Source organism: Melospiza melodia, chromosome 2 (genome assembly GCF_035770615.1).
Source record: "Melospiza melodia melodia isolate bMelMel2 chromosome 2, bMelMel2.pri, whole genome shotgun sequence".
Classification (NCBI taxonomy): domain Eukaryota; kingdom Metazoa; phylum Chordata; class Aves; order Passeriformes; family Passerellidae; genus Melospiza; species Melospiza melodia.
Genome location: NC_086195.1, coordinates 77,729,991 through 77,754,649, shown reverse-complemented (window position 1 = coordinate 77,754,649; position 24,659 = coordinate 77,729,991). Strand labels below are relative to the sequence as shown.

Sequence of the window (24,659 nt, the reverse complement as noted above, 5' to 3'; positions counted from 1 at the left end):
CGAAGTGTGGAATGTGGGAATGACTAACAGAGATGCAACAAAAGTACATTACTAGCCTAACTGAAATGTTAACATAGGTGGCTCCAGCATTAAAGCCTGGGGTTCTGCAGGGAGCTTAGGGGCTGTCAAAGACATGAATGGAATGATACAACAGAGAAACCTTCCTGGATAATAGCATTTAATTGTTCAGCCCCCAAGAGTGAGCAGCAACTGAGTCACACGCAGCAGAACCAAGAAGCAAGCAGGACAGAAAGGCTCGAAAGCAGGTCTGGAAACAACATTCATTTGTCCGCCACTGCTGCTGCAGTGTATTTTGTCATTCTATCTTTTGTGAAGTACTTCTGCCTTTTGCAATACTGACAGCTGCTAAATACTGCTTTCTTCCCAGACAGCTACTGTGTCAGGCTGGAATTTAGCCTTATTGCTTACCTTCCCCCTAAGAGCTTTTTCATATCTTCCCACTTAAGCTGCAAAGATCAACTTGCAAGCCCCACAACAAAATGCTGAGGGGCTTCCCATTTCTTCAGTTTGCTTTGATGCAGCTGCTCAGAGAAATAGGGAGACATCTGGCATGTGAAATCTCTGACAAAAATCTAGACAAGTTTAATTTCTGGCCTCACTGACAGAGTCTATGACTTAACATTAATGTTTTTTTTTTCTTTCTACACTTATTCTGATAGTAAGGTGATGCTTATTTTTTATAGTGTATCTGAGGTCCACACTGAAATTTTGTCTTGTGAAAAGGTGGTGAAAATTTACTCAACAACTACGTTACTTTACAGTACTCTTAATATTAAAAGATACATTGAATCTTATTTTCCCTTGCATGAAACTGCATCACAAGACCCATTCAGAATTTGAGAGACTACCCAATGTAGCATCCCCTGAATCCAAGCTGAATAATGTCATGATAAAGATCAAAGATGTGCTGAGTTCAGAGTGGCAGAGTTCAGTGCCATAAGAATTAATTATTAACCATGCTGTTATAGACTCTGTTCTGAAACTGTCCTTGGTGTGATACCACCTGCTTAAAAATGATGTCTCAACCTAATTAAGTGTGTGAATTTAGATGAGAAAGGTAACTACAGGTTGTGCACTTTACTTAATAAACTGTTGAACTTGTAAGACCACATCTGTAATTATGTACTTGTTTTCTTGTTATCCATAACTATATGTTGAGTAGAAATACTTTCAAATTCTTAAAATACTTTAAAATTCTGCTAAATTTTTCTCTTTCCCATTACCTAATACATTCTGTAATGCTTCCCAGAACTTCTTCTATGGGTCCAGCAAACATTAAAAAAATATTTAGTTAAAAAAAACAAACAATTATGAAACAATAAAAATTCTTTCATTTTCTTCCATTCTTCATTTTGATTCAAATTCAGGTATTTAGGCAGCATATCAAGGTATAAGCTCACTAAAATGTAGTGCTTGTATATAGGAGAAAATTAACTTCTATAGCCATAATCAAGTAATTAAACAGATTTAGTTAGGTCTTTGTAATTCCCTATTTTTTCTGTAGAGTAATTATACTGGAATAAAGCCACTTTAATTCTGGAATAGACTGTCTACATGGGGAACTATATTGAAACAGCTGTAGTAAAATAATTATTTGACTACAGCTATGCTGTTCACTCCCCCCTGAAAGCAAGGCACCAACCTAAAAATCTTGCCTCTCTCGCAGAAGCTCAGCGATGCTGGCTCAGTCCTCTTCCACAAACAAAGACTTTGCCAGCAGAATGAGCACACAACTCAGAGAACAGCTTTTACCTCTCAGTTCTTCACTGAGAGGGGATGCAGTGATGCACCTGCAGTTTTTTAGCACTTAAACAGTTCTGAGATGCATTGGGATGTGGAATGGAGACTGTGGACAGAAAATACGCCCTTTTCTGCAGTTCACTATACATTTTGTGAAAATGTAGTCCATCACAGAGGTAACCCCAGCTAAAAAGAGCAGAAGATGGGCTGTGGCAGCACTCCCTCCCTCTGCCTGTGGATACCTTGTGCCTTGCAAGCAATGCCTCTGACCTCCACTACTCTGGCACAGCCTGAGGGCAGAGCCTTTCTCTGCCTTGACCTTCCAAAGCTTGGAAGTCCCACAGGCTCGCTCTCATCTCAGCTTACAGCAGTGCAGATGCAGAAAAGAGGCTGATCCTCTCTACTTTGCACTGCTGTCACTTACAAAGTGAACTGAAGAGAGAATAGAGCTGTAACATTCTGCTTATTGAACATTCTGCTTTTTTTTTCACTACCATTGGTTTAAAGATTTTAGTATTCTAGACTTAAAGCCCAGGCTTTGGCTGGTCAATTACATCCTATGTGAATCCAATACCCAATTTTTGCACACTAAGGAGTTCTTCCTTCAGCCACACAGCTACTCAGTTAGAGGTATTTCACCTCAAAGGCCCTCTAAACTTTGGTTCTCCAAGCTCTCAATGGGACATGAAAGTTCCACAGACGTGCAAAAGTGATTAGAGGGATGCAGATAAGAAAGCTGTGTCCCAGCCTACCTCGGTCTGTGTCGTAGAGGAAAACGAAGCGGTTCCACTCGTAGTGATCCAGCAAGCTCAGGAGGGCTCCCCGCAGGGACGGCCGCAGCTGCAGCACGAACTGGCTCTCGCCCTCCGTGGGGAAACTCGGCGTGATCAGCGAGATGTGCAAGGCGCTGCAGAATGAGGTCAAGGTATGTACTGATCTCTTATCATACAGTCCAAAAATGGCAAAAACTCCTCTAGAATACTGGGAGCAAACTGAAAGAGACAAACAAGCAAACAAAGAGACTTTAAGTAGTGACAAAAATCTGTAGACATGAGCTTACACATTCCAACGTCCTCAAATTTCTAATGTGATGATTTGCAATTCTGCCTGTACATTTACGTTCATTTTTCATGTGTTTTATTCTGGAAACCAATAAATAAATAGCTAAATAACATTTTGTGACTTTCTGATCCTATTCATAGAACACTAAAGTATCTATAGTGGTTTTACTCTAAAATAAAATGTAAAATAAATAACATATGTTTTTGTAGACCAGTTAAAAAAATCAACATATACTGTTTTAGCCATAGCTCTGCATAGTTTCAGGCATTGAGCATTTCCATTACCTTGAACTGAAAAATGTTCACATTCTAAAATGTGAAAATTATCAAAAATGTTACTGACCTTGTAAGTGAAATTTGGACATTTTGAATTGTAACGATGTAGAACCTTTGCTCCCTTTTAAACAGGAAGCCCTTGTGGTACATTAAAACACTTCTAGAGACATTGAGTAAAACCTACTTCATGAATAATCTCCTTGACTTTAAGAGGGCAGTTTAAGTAAAATGTAGTAAGTCAATGTGATCTGACTTTTGCCCCAACCCTTTTATTTCTACTCCGTGCTAACTGGAAACCAGAAAACAAATGACCTGAACATGTATTCTCAGTTTTGATTTGCTCTTGGACTCACTGAACACATAGGGAGAGACTTCTACTGATTTCGTCATACTACGTAAGGACTTCACTGATCTCTGCACAGAAAAGCAAGCATATGGGTGTTTTCTTGAGCATTTACTGCATTCTTATCAATTCATAAAGAGTCTAATGAAAAACATCCCATTTTTTTGAAGCACAAACCAAGTTATTAGAAATTGTGCGATCATTAATAGTGTTACCTCTCCCAGACACACAGAAAATGGAGAAAGGAACAGTCAGTTAGGGGATATCATATTTTCTATGCTTTCCTCTCACAATTTCCCATGCTGTCCTGTTCCAGATGCTCTCTTCTCAGAGTCCATTCTTACATGTTGCCTAAACATGGGAAAACTTAAGGCATCCTCCCACTAGCCAGGAGTCCACAGTCATTCTGCATGTGCAGCAAACTCACGGAACGATGTACACCCTTACCAAATTTAAAGCACTCCAGCTTTAACTTTTTCATATTACATTTATTTCACAAAGAGCTGAAAATAGGAATTGTGCATTTTTCTCCCGGGACTTGGGATGATTTACCCACTTCTGATGCCAGAACTGGAGTAAGTGACTTGAGGGCAGTTTTGTGATTTTATGTTCTCCTCCACTGTTATGGGTCCCATCCTAATGATTTTTAAAGTCAGATTTTATATCAATAGAGCTTTTTCAAAAGCTTTCTTCCTTCAGTTCACCTTCAATAAGTTCACCTTCAATATACACATCTCTTACAAACCCTCTTAGTATTTTCTTTGCTGGACCACCCAAAACAGATTCCCACAGACCCCTCAAATGATTGGCTTGTTATTAATCATCACACTAATCATCACAGGGAGCACTGCTCTCTGCTTTCCCAGTTCCATCTCATCTGGCTTGAACACAGTTGACTGACATGTTGAGAACTTCAGTAAAGTTTTTCCTGCTTTTTTTTTACATTATTTCCCCATCTCAACCATACAATATCTTTTCTGACATATCCTAAGATGACACTGTGCTTTTCTAAAATCTGAACCTTAGTGATGGCTGATGATCATGTTGGGATCAAAAGTCTGCTTCTTCTTCCTTCTGGGCCATTTGCAAATGATGAGTTTCTGCTTATAGCAGAGTGTTTTCATCAGGCACTGTTATTTGTTTTCTATCATGCCCCACATTGTTCTGAACTCCTTTAAAATTATTTACTTCTCTGCTTACAGTGTTAATCTGCTCTGCTTGATGCACTTTTCACCCTCTCCAGCAAATTCCATATTGGTACCCTGACTTTCCATCTCTGTGTAAAATTAGACAATTAAGATCTTTCTCCTGTAATTGTGCTTCTCCAGCCTGGAACCTCCCCTTCTACCAAAATTTGTTGCCATCTTCTCCAAAGTTTCATGCTTGCCTTTTGACTCTGTCTCCATTTCCAGAAATCACTTCTCTTAAGACCATGTCTATTTTATACCATTCTCTTGGCAAATGGAAGATTGAATCAATCCTATACTGTCTACCTTAGAAACTTCTGGTTGCATTTTATGCCATTTCCAATCTATATCTATATTTTAAAGCTTTCTTTCCATCAAAATCTGTTCTATAACTTCACTGATCATACATATTACAGCTCTAGTAAGAGGCACTTGTTATTGCATCTGCCCTTCAGTAAACCAGTTCTTGAAGAACCAGGGAATAAAGATTTGACTTCTCTGTTCCCATTAGTCATCACACCTCTTTCAAGATCAACATTCTCCTTGAGTGAAAATCAATGTGAAATATCTATTAGTTTTAAATCTCCAACTAGATTTTCCTGCTTTTCTGTTACATCACCAATATCAAACAACTTAGCTTATTTTTATATTTCCTGTATTTTTATTAAAATATGTGAACAAAATTCTAAAACATTTTGTTTTAATGTTCTTTAAAAGTTTCATTTTTCAATGGAAGCTCTAAATGAAGCTTTCATTTCTGCAGCAAATGCCCTTTATATCACTTATTTTAAACACAGTCTTTCTTAATTATACTACTTTCCAAACTTGTATCTTGCTTCTATAATCATTCATTGAATCCCACCCTGTATGTTACTTTCCTCTGCAAAGGGATTTTTTCATATTTTACAAGGATTTCTGTGAAAATAGGGCAGGCCTTCTCTATTTTTAAACACAGTTCAATTAACTCTGACAACTGAAATAATTGAACACAACTCTCATGTAAGAGATAGTTACTTTATGTATTTCTTGTTTAGACAAAATTCTTCCTAAGGCTCACTGCTGTTGTACATCTTTGCAGTTTTACAGGGCACAGAGTACTTTTTGTAACTCATGGTCCTTACAGTAGGAATCCACATGATGAAAAATTCAAGAAATCAATGACAAGCTGCGAAATGGTACACTTAGTGGAGTTAAAGCTCAAATTCATTCCCAGGATGGAGAAAAAAGTCAAACTTGAAATTTCATTAAATAACATAATACGACCCTGAAGTACTTAGAGTAACAGAATAATAATTCTTCATGTTCAAAGCAAACTATCTTTGCCCCAGTCTAAATCCAAATATGATAAAACACTATCTGAATACCATTAAAGTCCTGAAATAGCCAATCCAAGAAAACTAATGCTATTATACTTGAGATCAAGACTGGAAAATCACTGAAGAGTGTCCTTCTTTGCTCCTTGATAAAAAAAAATGCTAAGATGAGGGTTATGAGACTTTTTTCTTACTCAGTACAAAACCCACAGAGAGGAAAAATGCCTGTGACACTATGGAGATGAAGCTTAAACATATGCAGAGATGCTGCAACACTCCTGAATCAATTTTACAGTAATCATCAGCGACCACAAAATCAGCAAAGCCACGAGGATTTGCATTCCAACTCACTACCGTTCTCAGAAAATGCCTCCAGGCAAACATGACTACCTGAATTTGCCAATTCTTTTTCCAGTTCTCTTCCACTTCTGAAGGCATTTTACTTATTAAAAATTAACTAAATTATGCTTGGTAAAACAGCTGCATACTAGCATTCTAAGAAAATTTTGTTCAAGACTTTTTCCCTCATAAACACAAAGCAGTGACAAATACACTTTTATGAGCATATTTTGAAAAATATTGAACAAAACTTTGTCTCTAAACCAAATACCTCTTCAAAGCTGACAACTTATTGTCTGTATTACACATGCTATTTTCTCCAGCAGATTTTGTGATGCCATCGGTCTCACCAAAGACGAGATGAATGTGGAGGTCAGACTCATAGAATCACAGCCTGGTTTGGGTTGAAAGTGACATTACAGATCATCTAGTTCCAATATTCCCTGTCGTGGGCACGTGCCACTAGATCAGGCTGCTCAGGGCCCTATTCTGCCCAGTCTTGAACATCTCCAGGGATGGGGAGCCCACAAAACCTATGGGCAAAATTTTCCAGCGCCTTACCACTTTCACAGAGAAGAATTTCCTCCTAATATCTAATCTAAACCAATCTTCTTAAAGTTTAATGTCATTTCCCCTTGTCCTGTCACTACATGCTCTTGTAAACAGACTCTCTCCATCCACCTTGTAGGCTGCCTTCAGGCACTGGAAGGCTGCAATTATGCCTGAAACCTGGTTCTTTCATTCTGTCTTCACAGGAATGGTGCTACAGCCCTGGGAACAAGTGTCCCACCTCTGGACTGGCTCCAACTGGCTCCTTGTTGTGCTGGGACCCCAGGCCTGCATGCAGGATTCCAGGTGGGCTCTGAGCAGAGCAGAGGGGCAGAATCCCCTCCCTGACCCAGCTTTCCACACTGCTCTGGATGCAGCCCAGGATACCAATGGTTTTCTGAGCTGTGAGCACTCATTGCTGAGACATGCTGAGCTTCTCATCCACCAACACCTCCAAGGCTTTCCCCCAGGGCTTCTCTTGATCCTTTTTCTACCCAGCGTGTTCCCCTTGGAACAGACTCCAGAAAAAACATTGCATGGCACCTTAAATTGCCAAGGTAGCATTATTGCAGTAGTTGTAATATGAATTAGATGTGTTCTGTTCTAGCTATGACAGTACAATCACTTTAAAAGAAGAGATGACCCTCAGGACCTTCAGTTAAGAAATGACATCATAAAGCCAAAATGGCAAAAACTGCATATACTGAAGGGTTTGCTGAGACACATGGAAAAGTCATGTGGTCTTCTTCCTCTGTAAGGGAAATACTTTCCAAAGTTCCTGCTACAGCTCTAAAGACAAGTTCGTCACTTAAAACACAAATCTTATCTTGAAAAACAAAAATCGAAAAATTCCAACAACTTCTTATTCCCAAGTTATGCTCAAACAGTTTAAATCCTCTGAACAATATGTTTACAGAGAGAAAGTAGGGTACAGCTGGTCTGCCAACAATGTTAGTTTTGCTCAGCAGCAAACAGGCACCATGTGTAGAAACCTGGAAGACCTGCAGCCTAACACTAAAGTAATATGACAGAACCTTCATCAGTCATGACTCACTGACCCTGAGTGTTCCAGGACACAGCTTCTGGAATGAGCATTATAAAAGCCTTCCCCTACATTTTCAACTCTTGTGTGGGAAGCCCTGGTACGGTTAGCTACTACAGATATGTTAACAGACACACTGATCTGTCATAAAAACACAAACTTTTGTGGAACCACAAAAATTGAAAGACTCCAGACTAGTTTACATTGTGGAAATTTTCAGATACGAGGACAGTCTTTCATTGCTATCTCTTCCCTTTCTCCCATGCTCTGGACATCCAGACGGGGCTTAGGGACTATGATTGGCCACTGACAACTTGTGTCTGACTCTCCCTCCTCCTCAGGCTGCTCACCTAACCCAGATGTCCTGGATCCAGATCTCCTGGATCTCCCCAGGAGATACTGTCATTTGCAAACTTCTTCAGCATGGGACCTTGCCATGGGCTGCAGATCTTCAAGAACTGATACATTGTCAGCACACTCCAAGTAGTCCTTCAGGAAAAGACTGCTTCAACATGGGTCCCCCACAGGCCCCAATTCCTGTTAGAAAACTCGCTCCAGCATGGGCTCCTCTCTCCATTGGAGCACAGCTCCTGCCAGGAGCCAGCTCCAGTGTGGACTCCCCATGGGCTGCAGCTTCATTCAGGGCACTTCCACCTGCTGGCATGGGATCCTCCACAGGCTGCAGGTGAATCTCTGCATCCCCATGGATCTCCATGGGCTGCAGGGGCACAGCTGCCTCCCCATGGGCTGTGCCATGGGCTGTGGGGGAATCTCTGCTCTGGCACCTGGGGCACCTCCTGCCCCTCCTTCTGCACTGACCTGGGGTTCTGCAGGCTGTTCCCCTCACATATTCTCACTCCTCTCTCTCACTGCTCCTAAGCAGTGGTTTTCATCCTTTACTGAATGTGTTATCCCAGAGGTACCACAGCATCACTGACAAGCTCAGCTGGCTGAAAACTCTGTCTGACATAGGAGTGGCCCCCGGCATCTTCTTGCAGAAGCTGTCCCTCTACTCCCCTCGCCCCAGCCAAAGAAGGGCAGGCACTGATCTCTCCTCTGTGGTGACCAATGACAGGACCTGACAGAACGGCCTAAGTTGTGTCAGGAGAGGTTTAGGTTGGATATTAGCCTAAAGGGTGGCTGGGGTCCAGAACAGGCTCCCCAGGGAAGCAGTGGTAATAACAGCAAGCCTAAGGAGAGTTCAAGGAGCACTTGGACAATGCTCTCAGGCACATGGTGTGACTCTTGAGGATGGTCCTGTGCAGAGCCAGGAGTTGAACTTGATGATTATCTTTGAGGGTCACTTCCAACATAGCTTATTCTACTCTTCTTTGATCTGGTAAACTCCAGAGAGCAACATATTTAAAAAGCATATTTAGGGAGTCACATTTCCTTGTGCCACCATGAAAAATTTCATTTGAGGTGTGTCTGAAATGCTACCAGTGGTCCATGACTTCATGGGTCACAGTCACATACACTGTTCAGCTGCTGTGCACCTGCCAGCACCGATGTAAAAAATACTGAGCAAATTTTTCTGACCTGAAGAACTCCTTCCAAGAGGAACAGACTACTCATATGGAGATGCAAGCTCTACATGCGAGATTAAGCACAGAAGGGAGAATCATTTAATCTAAATATGAACCACATCTGAAAATCTAATGTATTATAAACTTATATTAATAAGAACTGTGATGTAGGAGATGAGATTAAGCCCTATTTCTAAAATAACTTTGAGATTGGTGTTTCCTGTTAAAATGTCCAATGATCTTTCTGTTCATTTTGCACAGATCATCCCAACAGTCTCTTTCTCCTCTCTGCTCTCTGATCCACCTCCTGATCACTCCACTGACCTCTGCCTCCTGGAAGAGGACACAGGGTTAGTTAGAGCTCTGGAACTAAAAGACAAATGATCTAAATTCATCCCTCTGTAGTTTTAAACTACCTTGTACCCAAATCCAGTACAGATTTGAAATACATATGCTCTTCCTCAGTTGGGTTTGAGACTGCTGATTTAATACTAAATTATGCTCTTGCATTAAGAATAATTCCCAACACTGAGACAAACTTAATGAGCTGAACTAAATCACTGATATAAGATGACAGACAGGATTACAAAAAAGGAAGCAGTGTTACATAAAGTGGGTAGATGAAAAATATTATAGATGTATTAGGACCAGTATACTACAATCTTAAAATTGTTTGGAGTAGAATAGTATACCTCTAAATACGGTTAACAAGGAGTTAACAAAAGGGAAGCAAGGAGTTTTTAACAAATTATATAGTTAATACATCCAACAACATCCAGCAAAACCCTATTCGCATTCTATTTATAGACCCTGCACCTTCTAAATCATCATCTAACTCTGTCTTTTGATCACCAACTCCTTCAAGCAAATTAATTATCTTGCATTTAAGAGGCATATATCACATGTCAGGTAGCAACATACCTAAAGTGTTATAACCAGAAATAATATCACAGCATTAACCAAATAATAATAATATGGTTAAATAATATCACAGTTTAACCAAACCAGCTTATTGCTATAAAATTTACCATCATGTTAGTGGTTGAGGTGAACAAAAAGAGACTACACTATGATCTTTCCAGCTTTTAAAAAAAACCAAAAAAACCAAAAGAAACCCCAATGAATCACAAGTATTACTCTCTTGAGTATTTATTCCTCTCAAACATTTATCCTCCTATAATAAGACATTGCATAATGAGAAGTCTGGCATGTTGGGTACTGAATCTCTGAAACTAAATTCATCCCCTGGAGCAAGTCACTTTGCATTCCCATGTCTCAGTTTTCAAGGTTTAAACTGTCTGTTCTGTTGAGGACTATAAGCACTTGACAGGAAGGCCAGTCTCCGGTTAGATATCTGTAAAAGTTTAGCACAATGGTCCAGATGTCTCAATGTGGCTTCTGAGTGCTATCCCAATGTGAATGAATGTTATACCTAGTGGGTATAACCCATCTCTTGCAGTTCTACAGTAAATTCTGAAACCCTAAAACTACGTAAACCTTTGTCCCAAAGGTCATTGTGTTTGACTGTATGCGTAAGATGAAGCACTTACTAGAACGTGTGCAGGAGCTTTTAACTGGAGTTCAACACCACATAAACCAAACACAGAAAATTCATCAGTGTTTTCTACTCACAGCAGTGGATTACTTCTAGCAATCACTTCTAAGCAACTTACCAGCTCATTTAAAAATACTCTCCTAAGTACAATGAAAGCCTTGGTTTAATGTGGTAGATCAGACGGTAATTTGGGAAATGCAATTCTGTTTGTTCAGCTGCAGATGTGAGAACATATTGCAAAACAAGATACAAACTTACAACATTTTTAATTAATTGCCACATTTCCAGAAATCATTTTTGTGAATTGTCTCTAAAAGACTATTTCTGCTCGAAGACAATTCCTGAAACAGTATCAGAAAGTGATAGTGCATTGCTTGCCTATTGAATGGAAAAATGGAATTGAATGAGCTTAACTAACATGCACGGTATTTTCTTCTTTTAAAATAAATTTAAACTTAATATAGTATTTTGTGTACAATGTCTTACATCAGACCACTAAGCTACAGAACTTTAACTTTAGAAGGTTATCCTGAGAGATGTCCAATATAAAAGACCATTGAGACCAGGCAAGACTGGCTTGTAAGTCCAACTGCCCAACTCTTCTCCATGCTTCATGTGGAGGCAAGATTCTCTCTCCACAAATTAATACATTGATTAAAGTTTCCTCCAAGCCAATTGCAGAAGCTGTGAAACAAGCATGTGTGTCTTTGTATGTATAGGGGCACACGGAGAGTGGATGAGTCTGTCTCACCTGGTTCTTACCACCCAAAAGTCAAGGGTTTTAATTTCTGGGGCTTTTTTTTTCTGTCTCTAAAATCGAAAAAAAATAGATTCCAAAGACAGATCTTAAAATGGGCAATAAATTGTGTGTACCAATTTATCCACTACTGGTACCTTTCTCTTTTTAACTACAAAATTAAATGATACAATAGAGATAGATAGACAGAAAGATAGATAGATAGATAGATAGATAGATAGATAGATAGATAGATAGATAGATAGATAGATGGATAGATAGATAGACAGATAGATAGATAGATTATAAACTCTTCACACAATCTCACTTTAGAAAAAATACCTCTTTATTTTTAATTCCCTTTCCATCCCTAAATTCAATGTGATTTGGAGCTGCCCTTCTCTGAGTCTCATCTCATATGACTGACACAGATCCCTTGCAGCCAGGGGCTCCAGGTATTTCTCACACAGAGATCATGTATCTCTATTTTCCTTGAAAGTGCTCACAACTCCCATTTCTTGATAAAGAACACAAAGTAGCTTGGCAATTTATAAATTTCTGAGAGGGAAAACGCTTTAATCTTTAAATACCTCCATCTGAAAACTTGGGCACCACTAAAGTATTTTACTTTCATTAATATATAATTCCACATAATTTAAATCCAATGGAATGTTTTCACAGAAAAGAAAAAAATTTCCATTGGGTTTATTTACAAAATTTACTTTTCCTCTGTGCCTTGGCTAATTTATTTAATAGAAAGCCCCTCATGAATTTCACATGTGCTGAACACTAACAAATCTTCTCTCATTTTTAAAAGCCCTTTACAGCTCTACAATAAATCATCCAGTCTTTGTGCCTTTGTCCTCCTGTCCTGTGCGCTCCATGGATGTGATATTTATAGCTGCCTGGCAATGCACATACACGTGCGTATCCCTAACTCTGCCAAAACTTTCTTTTTGAAAGCTCCCCCATAGAGAATCCACATGCAGCATTTACCTTTCATAGTCACATGAATGAGAATCCACGTTGGTACAGAAGTTCTTTTTTGGCTGTTTTTAAAAGCTGATAAAAATACCAGTAACATGTGAGAGTTCCAAGCTTTTCAGAACTACAGAAGTTTTTTAGAAAGTTAAACGTGGTAGGAAGTTCCTGTGGCACTGGCAGGTTTTCTCAAGGACAAAGTCTATACAGCCATCTTTGAATTTTTTTTCCTGCTTCAGGATAAAAGCTTAGAGAGGCATTACAGATTGCATGGAAATTAGATTGGACTACAGTAAAAAATTGGTTTATGGAATCAATCGTAAAATTCCCAGTTGCTTAACTGAGGTGAACATTTCACCTCTGATATTCCTGGTGGTTAGAGATCTTCTTGCAAAATCCTATCACCTTTTCAGTTTGCCAGCTGAGGGAAAACTCATCCTCATTAAATGAATATCTAGAGAAATCATGTTTGATAACTTATCTAGATTGCCTGTGTGATTAAACATTTTTTGCTTCTCTGATTAAACATTTTCTCTCTTTCTTGGATTGATTCATTTTCTTCAAGACATATTACTTCTTTCAGTTCAAATTTGGACTTCATCCAAACATTTCTTTGTAGGAAAAACAAATTACCTTGCAGCTTGTTTTTCCCCCAAAATCTAATACTTTATAAAACCTTGCCCCATATTCTATTTTAATGAAATAGAGCAAAGAAAAATAAAAGTTTTGTTTTAAGAAGTAATCTTCTGATGGCCCACTTCTCTGTAATGCTAGCCTCTTTTTTAAATTATTATTATTTATCTTGAAAAGGGAAAAAATAGGCATATTTAAAAAGAAATTTTTCTTTCCAGAAGAAAAAGAGCTGAATAAAAAAAGCATCAGTTTCATCAGTTTTAAATAAGAGGGTAGCTTATGCAGTTAATGACATAAAACCAGTTTTTTATTCATAGCTATGTAATCACAGGTTTTTCTTACACATAAGAAGAAATATTTATACTTTACAGAAAAAAAAAGAACTGCATTTTTTTTCTTCTTTTTGGAGAAGTAAATGTTAATTCTGAAGTACTCCTGCCAGAAAAAAGTGTTATTGACAGGACTTAACTGTATTTAATTTGAGATGTGAGGTGAAGCCATACAACTTGGCTCTTAACCTAAATTGTTTTGATGAAGGCTTTACCATAATTTTTACCTCAAATACTGTTTTCAGTTTGGGGCCCCACTACGAGAGAGACATTGAGGGGCTGGAGCGTGTCCAGGGAAGGGCAGCGGAGCTGGGGAAGGGTCTGGAGCACAAGTGCTGTGAGGGGCAGCTGAGGGAGCTGGGGGTGTTCAGCCTGGAGAAAAGGAGGCTCAGGGGGCCCTCAGCACTCTCTGCAGCTGCCTGACAGGAGCGTGCAGCCAGGTGGGGTCAGCCTCTTCTCCCAGGAAACAAGTGACAGGACAGGAGGAAATGGAAAGTTGTGCCAGGGAAGGTTTAGATTGGAGATTAGAAAAATTATTTACTAAAGATGGTCAAGCGTTGGCACAGGCTGACCACAAAGTGGTTAAATCACCATACCTGGAAGTGTTCAGAAAACATGCAGATGTGGCACTTCTGGGACATGTTTAGAAGTGGACATGGCGTGTTATGTTTAGTCTATAATTCCATTAAACTGGGGGGGCATGGGGGCAGGGAGGGCTCCAATGTTATCCATCTTCTAATGAGAGCACATGCCAGAACATCCTACATCATAGCCTGCATTTTCTCTTTAAAGCACATTTTTCTAATGTACTGGTTTCCATATTTCTTCAGAGAAGGTTAGACTTCTGGTCCTAGAGGTCTTTCCAGCTGTGAGTCTGTAACTCACATTTTGAACCAATGTTGCTTCTTTATGTCAAATTTTGTGTTCTGATTTTACTGAACCGGAAAAAAAAATCAAGGCTGCTTTAATTTGAGGAAGCTTAAGTACAGCATTTTTTAAAGTATTGGGGAAGCTTGGTACAACAATTCCATGTGACTTTAAAAGGGGACTGGACATTTAACTGCTCCTTCTGGCTTAGGAAATATCTTTCCAGATCACTGAAAAATTTGGCAAAGGAAGATGCAGAAGGCAGGTAGTCATGAAAGATGTCCAGCATGAGGAGTCATTCCACCATAATTTTCATTCAAACTTGACCAAAGATGTTATTTTTTGTCTGATTTGTAGATTTATATTAAGAAATAAAGTTTGTCTTTAGGGGAGAGATGTCATTTGATCCATCACTAGAATTCTAATGTTTTTTGTTGGTGAGTCTGTTTCTCAAATTCTTATTCTTCCACCTTAATCTTCCAGCCACCGCAGTTTGTCCCCTGAAGTGCAATGATCTCTGTCCATTCCAGGCTTTTGATTGTGTTGGCCCAGATGGGGCTGAGGTTCTACTTTCTCTCCTCAGTAACTGATTTCACATCATCAGGAGTTCCCTCACTAGCAACTTAAATCATTGCTGACTTTGACTCATGCTATTGTGCAAAGACATAATCTTAATTAATTTCTCCCACTTTGCTATTTACTATTTAGAATCAGTGAAGCCATGGATTCCGTTTGGCCTCAATAAGATTAACAGACATTCATCACATGATGTTGATTAAATAACATTAAATAAAATACTGCTTCCTTGGACACTCTTAAATCTGAGTATCATTTAAAGATCCAGAAAACACGGTTTTTAATTTCTGAAAACAATTTTCATGTTAAGAGGACAAATGTGACGAAAATCTTACCTGTTTTTTCCCCCCAATTTCCCATGGGTTAATAACCACTAGTATCAAATTTCATATACTTTGACTTGAAAAAAAGCATTTTCACTAATTTTTTTAGTCCTCGTAACTTGTATTTACATACAAAAAGCTTCTGAATGCTTTTGGAAAAATCTGTTTATCTTTCCCTTGCTTCCTTCCTCTTGATGCTAGGAAGCACCACTTGAAACCAGGGTTACTTTTGGATAAATGGAAAGTGCTATCTCATAATGAGATTACATACAACTTGATGAGAGAGACAGAACTTCAGAGGATCTAGAAAAACTCTACTGCTGCCTTCTGCAGCCTGTGACCAGGTATTGGCAGGATAGCAGTTGTTGAAAAAGTCTACAAGGCTCTTCTGAAGCTTCTCCCCAGTCAAGGAGGATCTTCTAAGCTGTCATTTCAAGATAAAGATATATCAAGCAGCAAGATATACAACAGCCCAGAGTTACCTCATAAATGGTACTATCTTTCTGTTTTCACTGCTTTTCCTTGCCTTGATCTAATGAACTGCCTTAATGGTACCTGGAAGGATAGAGAAGTGAAAGCCAAGGAGTTTGTAAATTTTCACTCAAGGTCCTATTTTAATTTTCAACAGACATTTCAATTAGCTATTCTGAGTTTTCTAAAATCCAGTTTCCTAAAAACCAAAATGCTAACATTTAAGTTCTTAATATAATTGAAGTAAAGAATAAAATATTTTCAAAGAATCAGTAAGATGACTGTAGATATCCTTTTTATTCATCACTGGCCTGTTCAAGGATTCTCTGAGATTTCTTTCATCATTCTATACTTTATACTACAGCCCTCCCTCAAAAATCCCAGGCATTTTACTCTTTACATAACCAAAACCATACCAAGAGATTTCCTCTCTAGAAATTTGGATCTTAGCCTGCCTGGGTGACTATACACATCTGGAAATCATGGTTCCTTCAGACATCTGATGCTGCACATGCAGAATGTGTTTTCTGTACTTGTACTTGGTCCTTCATGTTACCTTGGTGTTTCAACCATCTCACAGCATTGATGTTTTTCCAGCAGCTTTTAGCTTGCCTGTTTCCCACAGATAATGCAGTAATCACAGCTAAGGAATTTTTTCAGACATAGACTCTGCCTACTATGGTTATGTCTGATCAAAATGGCATTAGGGAATTACTGTCTGTGGAGGGCCAGAAGTCCAAAGTTTAAGAAACCCCAAGCTAGCCCCCTACCCTCTGCCCATTTTCTCCCACTGTGCCTTGCAGTTTCTCCTCTACTCATTTGATGAGAGATTCTTCTTAGCCTCTCATGATTACGCCAGTGGAAATCAGACACAGTACAAATGGATGATTTTAAAATCAAATGCTTGGTATGAATGATTGGAAATGCATGTTCCATTTTTGCCACCAAGCTGATTTTAATTTCTCTAAAAAAAACAAATATTTCAACTTATTTTATGTATAAAATACATTTTTCAACAGCTAAAGGTCTCACATAATAACTAAAGTATTGAGAAGAAGGAATTACTTTTCTAAAAATAAAATATGGATGAACCCTTTGACCAAGGGTATTTACAGTGAAAGTCATTCACCTTCTAAATGGAAGACCAGTCTCATCAGATCTGAGTGCAAAATATATTCTGGCCATGCACTCTGTTTAATGACTCCAAGCTCCAACTGTTTGATATGAAAGGCAGTTTTCAGTGCCAAATGCCATGAATGAGTTTTGCTTTCTAAAGAACTCTTTCCAGCTAAAACAAGACTTAAGAAAAGAAGTTTAATACATGCCCAAGCATACCTGTCTACATATCATAATATGTATGCATGTTCTCTGTTTCTGGGGATCACAAATTTTTCTATTCTGTATTTTTCTATTCTGCTGCTTGTTTTAAACACATAAATCAAGAGACAGATAGTAGCTTAGATGTCTCTAAAAGAAGTATGCAGATAAGCCTCATAAAGTACATCACTTTGTCTAACATATTTGTCTTACATATTTCTCCCTGTTTAGTTTACATGGAGAGTTTACTTCATTTCAATTCTGGAGCAGGAGATCCTTATGGAAATTAATGTACTATTGTCTGAGGGCCTAGCAGTTGATGAGAGGAGAATGTCTATGCTGTCTCATAAAGCATTGTTATCACACACAAAACAATTTTTCACACGAAATAATTAACTTCTACATTAAACCACTGACTTCTGTTATGAATGAACACCTCTTTTGTAACTCTGCGCTTGTAAAACATTAAACAAAATAGTGTCTTTACCCAAAAACGAAGCTCTTGAGGGATTCCAAACTAAAAGCAGACTGTAGAACAGAGGTAAAGGCTTTGAATGCGTGGCATGACCTACCTGCCCTTGACTCAGGTAGCCATTCTGAAACCCAACACCGCCCTTCGTAGGCAGAATTTGCTTAGCATACCTTGTATTCTCCTCTAAGAGCAAAACTGCTAACTTGCATTAAAATCAATTGATGTTACTAAATTTAATTATTACACTCTTACACTACAGTAATACCAGAATCTTTCTTGCAACCACACAAAAATATGTCAGTGCTACCTACTGACTTAAAATCATAAATCTGAAGAAATCAAACTGCTTCTCAAAAACTATCTCCCCATTGCTCTCCTTAGCACAATGTAATGCAGATACTTCGGCTCCCATCCTGCTTTTGGCACAACAATCAAAAATGCTGTTTCCATCTCTCTTCCTATGACATTGTCAGGTTGTGAGGTTATAAATGAGAACAATAGTCTGAAAAGCACAACAAAAAGATGGCAAAATCTATTTGAAACCATTTAAGAGAGAGAGCATTGCTGGTCCAAGCCTAAAGCAGCTGTCAATATTCAGTTTTATGCACCAATTCACATCTTTCTACATGCAATGAGTTTTCTTCATTTTACAAAAAATACATCTTCTGAAGACAGAGATCCTGATTTTTGTAGTTGGAAAATGTTCAAAAAAAAAAAAAAAAAAGGGCAGTGACAAAACAGTATGTGTTCAGTTCTCTCCATTTCTTTCTGAGTTTTCAGCTAATTCTATCTTCTCTATGCCTGGTTTTCAGGCACCATCTTAAGTATTTCCACAACTTCACTAATTTAAAACAGGAGCATGAGCCCTCTCATTTTGTTCTCTCATATCTTTGGCAGGAATGGTGCTTCATCCAAAGGCATTTTGAAATAGACTATCTATAACTGGGATTTCTACAGAGCTGGCAAATGTGCTGGTGATAGTTTTAGAAAAGAAAACAGATAAGAAGGGAGCTCAGATTGTTTGGCTGGCACCCTGTTATCTCTGTGAATGGACCAAAGGAGGGTGTGCTGTGGGGTCTGGGGGAAAAGGAGGCACATTGTCAAGCAGGCTTTACCATTACAAATGCTTTTTAAAATCATATTTATCACAAGAGATTTAAAATAGCTATCACCTTATGTAAACTTCTTTTGCTGTTCCAACAGCAGCCTTCTCAATTGAAACCTATGTTTTTTTCTATTTATTTTTGGACTTCAGCAGAGCAGAGTCCATCACTTCACTGAGCTGTCTGGTCAACAAAATGAGCAATATACTCTGTTCTTTTGTACATGAAAACAGACAACTCAAATTTAATAAAATATTTAACAGCTTGTTATGCAAGAACATGTCTTTGTTGATGTATTGAATTCAATTTGCTGTAAAGACTGCTTTAAGAATAATGAAATATTGTATATATCACCTTAGGCACTATGTAAGGCAAGTAGCTTCTATGCTGGCATTTGCAGGAATAAGCAAAATTTATTCAGCACAGTTCACAGCTGTGATCACTGGAGTAAAGCTCAGGGTCTAGGGGCTGCTAGCTCTGATACTCTGCTAAAAAGGCAGCTGTACTTTACTACTGGTCCACTGGGCCTGATGCTAATAATTTTTAAATGGCCTGTTAGTTACAGCAGTGGCCTCAAGCTACCTCTTATTTCAAATCCTATTAACATTTGTGTATCTTTAAACTACTTTATTGTCTTAATTAGCATATATTCATTCATAATTCCCAGTCAATCTGTGGCTATACACAGAAAAGAGAAACGAGAAAAAATATTAACGGTGGCCGAAGAGTTGGTGGATGAAATCTGACTGTGGTAATGTGGAACCAAAGCAATCACACCAAAGAGCAAGTGCAGAAATGCTTCTGTGCACGCTGCTTTTCTCCACAGTGCTCTGCAGGATCAAACCGCTGCCTTAGGATAATGGATTGGCACTGCCTACAGCCATACCGGGGAAAAAGAAACCAATATAAGTAGAATATTTGAAAAAAACAGGTTCAATTTTTTTTTCTTAGTTATAAAATTAGATTAAAAAAAAAATGAAAGGTTTTTCACAGTTTTATTAGTTCCAGAAAGATGTACTCAAACCAGTTCTAATAAAGCAGGTTTTTCCTTGCACTCTGAGACTTATCTTGCTTATTCTTCTGTTTCAGGCAAAATTTCATTAACAGAAAGGGAAGTTTTCCCTGAACAAAGATTGTAACACATTTCTTAATGCAAATATGCTAACAAATATAAGCACCTCTGTCATTAAAAACTATGAATTTCTGGTAGCTCACAGCTACCACAGCATGTATTTTTTAAAAAAAGTCCCATTACATTTGTCTTGAAAATGTTTTATGATTTTTACATTTCTAGCATACAGAAAACTCAGTAGTTAGGTACCACAATGATTTTATTCCACAGATATGCAATTACTGGCCAAAATCAACTTCTTCAAGTCTAGAAAATGCTGATCAGGCTGATTATGACTTTTCAATCAACCAAAGATTTAAAAGAAATGCTGACATGTATCTAAACACAATCAGTCAGGAAAAATGTACAGAGTAAAGCATTTTTTTCTCTTACACAGCTATGCAAAATCTAACTACTCTTTGCCTGATTAATTTCTTTTGCTTATGGGTAAACAACGGAACAGGGATGCTACTCAAGCTTCAGAAAAAAATACAGAATATTTTGCAAAGCTTGATTTGAAGTAAAAGGGTTGTTGTGAAAAAGGCATAATACACAGAGGCACAGAAAACTTGCCCTTTTAAAACTTGATTTTCTCTACAGTCTCTTTCTTAGCCTTTTTTTAGCAGTTCCACAGTAGTTAGGCTTCTATACCTACACAATAGAAAGAGATGCATTAGTTTCTCTTTTGCTTAAAATGAAACATAATCTAGGTAGGGTCATTTAACTTTCTTCCAGGTTCAGCTGGGTTTAAGGTATGTCTTGTTGAAATCACACTGAGGAGATTTAAAAAAAAAATCCAATCCTTGTACAATCTTGGTTTTCAATGCCTGGATCATCTACCTCAGAGCCACACACATGCTGGCTAATTCTTCCTATGTTATGATCAAGGGATAGTTTAACCAAACCAGCTGCCTATTTTTCTTCTCCCCTTCATTCTAGACTGAAGAAGAGGGATGTCCTGCCAGCTGGTGGCCTGTGAGAAACCTCCTCCAGCATCATGTTCCCTGTCATAATGTTCTGACCTCAGTACTTTCAAACTCAGCACAATCTCACAGGATTTCCTTACCATGGTACTTTTTATCCTTGAGCTTAACTCAGATCAAAACTCAGAAAAAGCAAATAGAGGTAGACAGGTTTCAAGCAACCTTTCTGGAGGGCAGGAACAGGATCACAGGGTAGTTCAGACTGCGAGTGACCTCAGAAGGTCTCTGGTCCGTCCTCCTGCTCACAGGAGGTCAGCTCTGGGGTCAGCCCATATTCTCAGGGCTTCACCTAGCAAAGGCTGAAAATCCCAAAAGACAAAACCAGCACAACGTATCTGCTTGCTCTGTTCCACTGCCTGCCTCCACAGGGGCATCCTAAAAAAATATTCAGTCTGAACCTCTCTTGATTCACTTTACTTTCACTTTCTCAGCTTCTCACCCAGCCTCACTCCACTGAGCCCAGCTCCATCTCCTAGATGGTCTCCCATTGGCACTGGGGCTGTTCTCAGGTCCTCCCCAAAGCCCTCTCTGCTCCAGACTGAACAAGAGCAGGGCCCCCAGCCTCTCCTCACACGGCTGGGGCTCAAGGTGAGTAATACTCTGATCTACTGTCTCTGGCTCTTTTCACACAGCTCAGGATAATGTATTGATTAACAGTCACTCTTAAAATTTTACCTGAAAATGTCACCATTTTCATTGCATATTGTAAGCAGTAAGTAACTACTATGATCAAAGTCAGCACTGAAAAAAACCCCAACCTAAAACCTGAACAACCAAGGCTTATCAATGGCAATGTCAATGAACGCAAATGTACATATGTGTCTGAAAATACACATTTAAAGCATAATCATATTTGCACTTAATAATCATATTGCTCTATCCCAATACAAATTTGGACCATGAGTAAGGCAACTGTAGAAACATAAAGAAACACACACCCATTCATGCATGCACAAGCCAATGAAAAAATGTTATTAACACACTGAGGAACATGTTTTGTTCCAAATCACTTACTAACTCCAGAAATCCAGATTGATCATTTATTATGGATTTGGTGCACTATGAGGTGTCACAAAAATATAGCTTCAATTGATTAAATAATTGCAGTGCCATACAGGCTGAGACAAAATCCCACTTCTGTGTGGAGTCACCTTGCCTCAAAGTCAGTAAAAACTGCTTCTGCACACACAAGGGCAAAATCTAGCCTGAAGTCATCCCACAGCATCAGAAAATAAAACAACATATATCAATGAGTATTTTAAACAACACAATTTGATTATTTGACACTGTACACAGCCTAAGGCATAGGTCTAGACATGTCAGAATAGTGCAAAGGCCTTGCTCTTTAGAGGTCATATTTCATCCTGTTCTACTATTCTCCATTTACTGTCCTAACTTTTTGCATTACCTCAAGGAAGTAAGTGGCAGACCATAGCTGTAACAGAGCACCTGTGGAAATCAGTTCCCACACAGGCATAGGATATCCAACTTATTAACAAAATTAGGAGGCTGTGTAGACAGAGGACACAATTTATAAGTGATCTATAGCCTGAAAATAGTGGAAAGATTGCGAAAAAAATGGATACAGGTCTTTGAAATATATTTCAATTTAGCATTTAAGGAATATCAAACCATGATATTCCTTATCAATGCACACAATTCATACAAAGATATTCCTTATATCAACACACACAATTAAGAGAATCTGTTGGCTCTTCCCATTTTTTTCGTTATTATTCCCTGAAACTGGATGGATAGAGAATATGGCTTGTGCTCCTCATCCCTTGACCTGTCATCCCAAGGCCATAAAGTCTTGATTGCCATTGGACTTCTTGGTGCAACCTCAACACACTGCCTACCTGATAGATCAATAATTATCTGAGAATCGGAGGGCCATATCCAGGGTAGGAGGCGTTCTCTTCTATCTTTAACCTGATCCCCAGGGAGGCAGCAGGCTTCCCTAAGGAGTGGCTCCAGTCCACATGTTAGGCTTGTGCTCATTTCAGGAGCCGTCTCCAATGGCAGTGACACACCTTTTTCTTATGGAAGTGGTTTTGGTGCAGGCTGTAGGATGGGTTAACCTTGCTGACACCTCCACCTGGATGAAGCATCATCCTTGTTGTTGTGGGATGAAGCATCATCCCACTTGCACAGCCGCCTCACTCCTTTCACGCAGGCACCTGGGAAGGGGAGGCAGTCACAGCACTGAGCACCTCACCCCAGAGCGTGTGATGGACGGGGATCCTTCTCCTTAGAGATAAAGCAATGAGCTGATGGCTACTGAGGGAAGCACAGCACTTCGGCCTCCTCCTGGTGCTTGCATTCTGCCTGCCACTGAGTGCTGTGACACTCGGCACTGAGCAGCGCTTTGGTTTACGCTCGTCTGGCCGGGTGAAACGAGGTTATCGCCTGGCTTCACCTAAAAGCTCCTCTGTGCCAAATGAGGAAAGTGCAAGTTGTTTTCTGTACTAGCCTTGCAGCAAAGAAATAGTGAATAATTTGTCAAAACCACGTAAGTTTGCTTTTAGTGTAACTCCAATCTTCTGCAAAATGCTGAGCAATCAGGAAATCAAGCAGCTAGTGAGATATGCCGTAAGCGGTCTCTGATAGAGGGCTCTCTCTTATCCAAAATGCTGCCAATTTTCTTCCTTGCTGTACTGCATCACATAGGCAATGATAAAATATATTATTTTTGCAAGGCTATTGTCGGTAAATTACATCTATTACATGATGCACATTTTTTAGATTTATAATAGGGACAAAACAGAATGATACACTATGCAAACAATGAAGTAAAAAGGTAGTTACATGTGTGTATGCACACAGCCAAATTATTTTTTGTGATAATTACTTTTGGGTTTTGTATTTAACACAAAAGAAAAGTTATTAGAAATTGTGACATTTTTCTGGGTTGGATTTCATAGACAGCATGAAGTATTTTTAATTGCAGAGATGATTACTTACTGACCTTTCTCTAATTTTCATCTGTTCATCTCTTGAGATCCCACATGTCAAAAACCAAGGACTACCAAATAATTTCAAAACAATAAAAATATCTAATGAGAACTAATGGTTCTAATTTCAGTAAAAGAGCCACAAGAGTATAATCACGGTGTAGAGTGAGATCAAAGAAACTTTTTTTCTGACACCTAAATAGGAATACTACTAGGAAAATACAATTCCTATAAATTTAGAGGTCTTTGACATCTACTCACAACTACCTGAAGACTCTTTCACCAGTAAAATATAAACAAATAAATATATTTCAAATAAGATTAAAATAATTTGTTTTTTTTAAACTGACTCAGAAAATTTTGTTTCAGAACTCTCCATCCTTATTCGTTTCCTTTTTCAGACAATTTTTCACTCTCACTTGAAACGAAGCATTCTGGTCAGACCACAATTCTCATAATGGAACAAAACATTTCCCCTGGCCTTCTGAACAGGATGATTACAAGGGCTGCTGCTAGAGCAGAGGGAAGAAGGAGCAGTGGAGGAACAGTGGTTTTGATTTTCCATCTTAATCTATTCCAAAGATATGTAAGGATATGCCATATAATACAGCTATTTTATCTTCATTATTTCTATAAATGTCTAAGAGCAAAGCAGAAGGAGGATTTTTTAACACATGGCTTGGTCTTACCTGACACTAGTGCTACTCAAAAAAACCTGTCATGAAATGAGCAGTCTAACTTTGAGAGCAACTGCAAATACACCTGACATTCAAGGATCATGAATAATACATACACCTTCATCACTGCCAAGAGCTGAAACAAGCACATCAAAATAGGTAGTAGTTTTAAAA

At 38.7% G+C, this 24,659-nt stretch overlaps 1 protein-coding gene across 7 annotated transcripts in view; it reads right to left on the bottom strand.

Annotated features, from left to right (window-relative positions):
* The window catches only part of GRIA4 (glutamate ionotropic receptor AMPA type subunit 4), a 216,090-nt gene that overhangs the window by 141,759 nt on the left and 49,672 nt on the right, over positions 1-24,659 (bottom strand). For all 7 annotated transcript variants that reach the window (XR_010026717.1, XM_063148929.1, XM_063148930.1 and 4 more), the window contains exon 3: positions 2,514-2,753. Coding sequence is in view for 6 of the 7 variants with exons in the window: in XM_063148929.1 (XP_063004999.1) it covers positions 2,514-2,753 (240 nt within the window). In the remaining variant the exon portion in view is untranslated. The remainder of the gene's footprint in view (positions 1-2,513; positions 2,754-24,659) is intronic.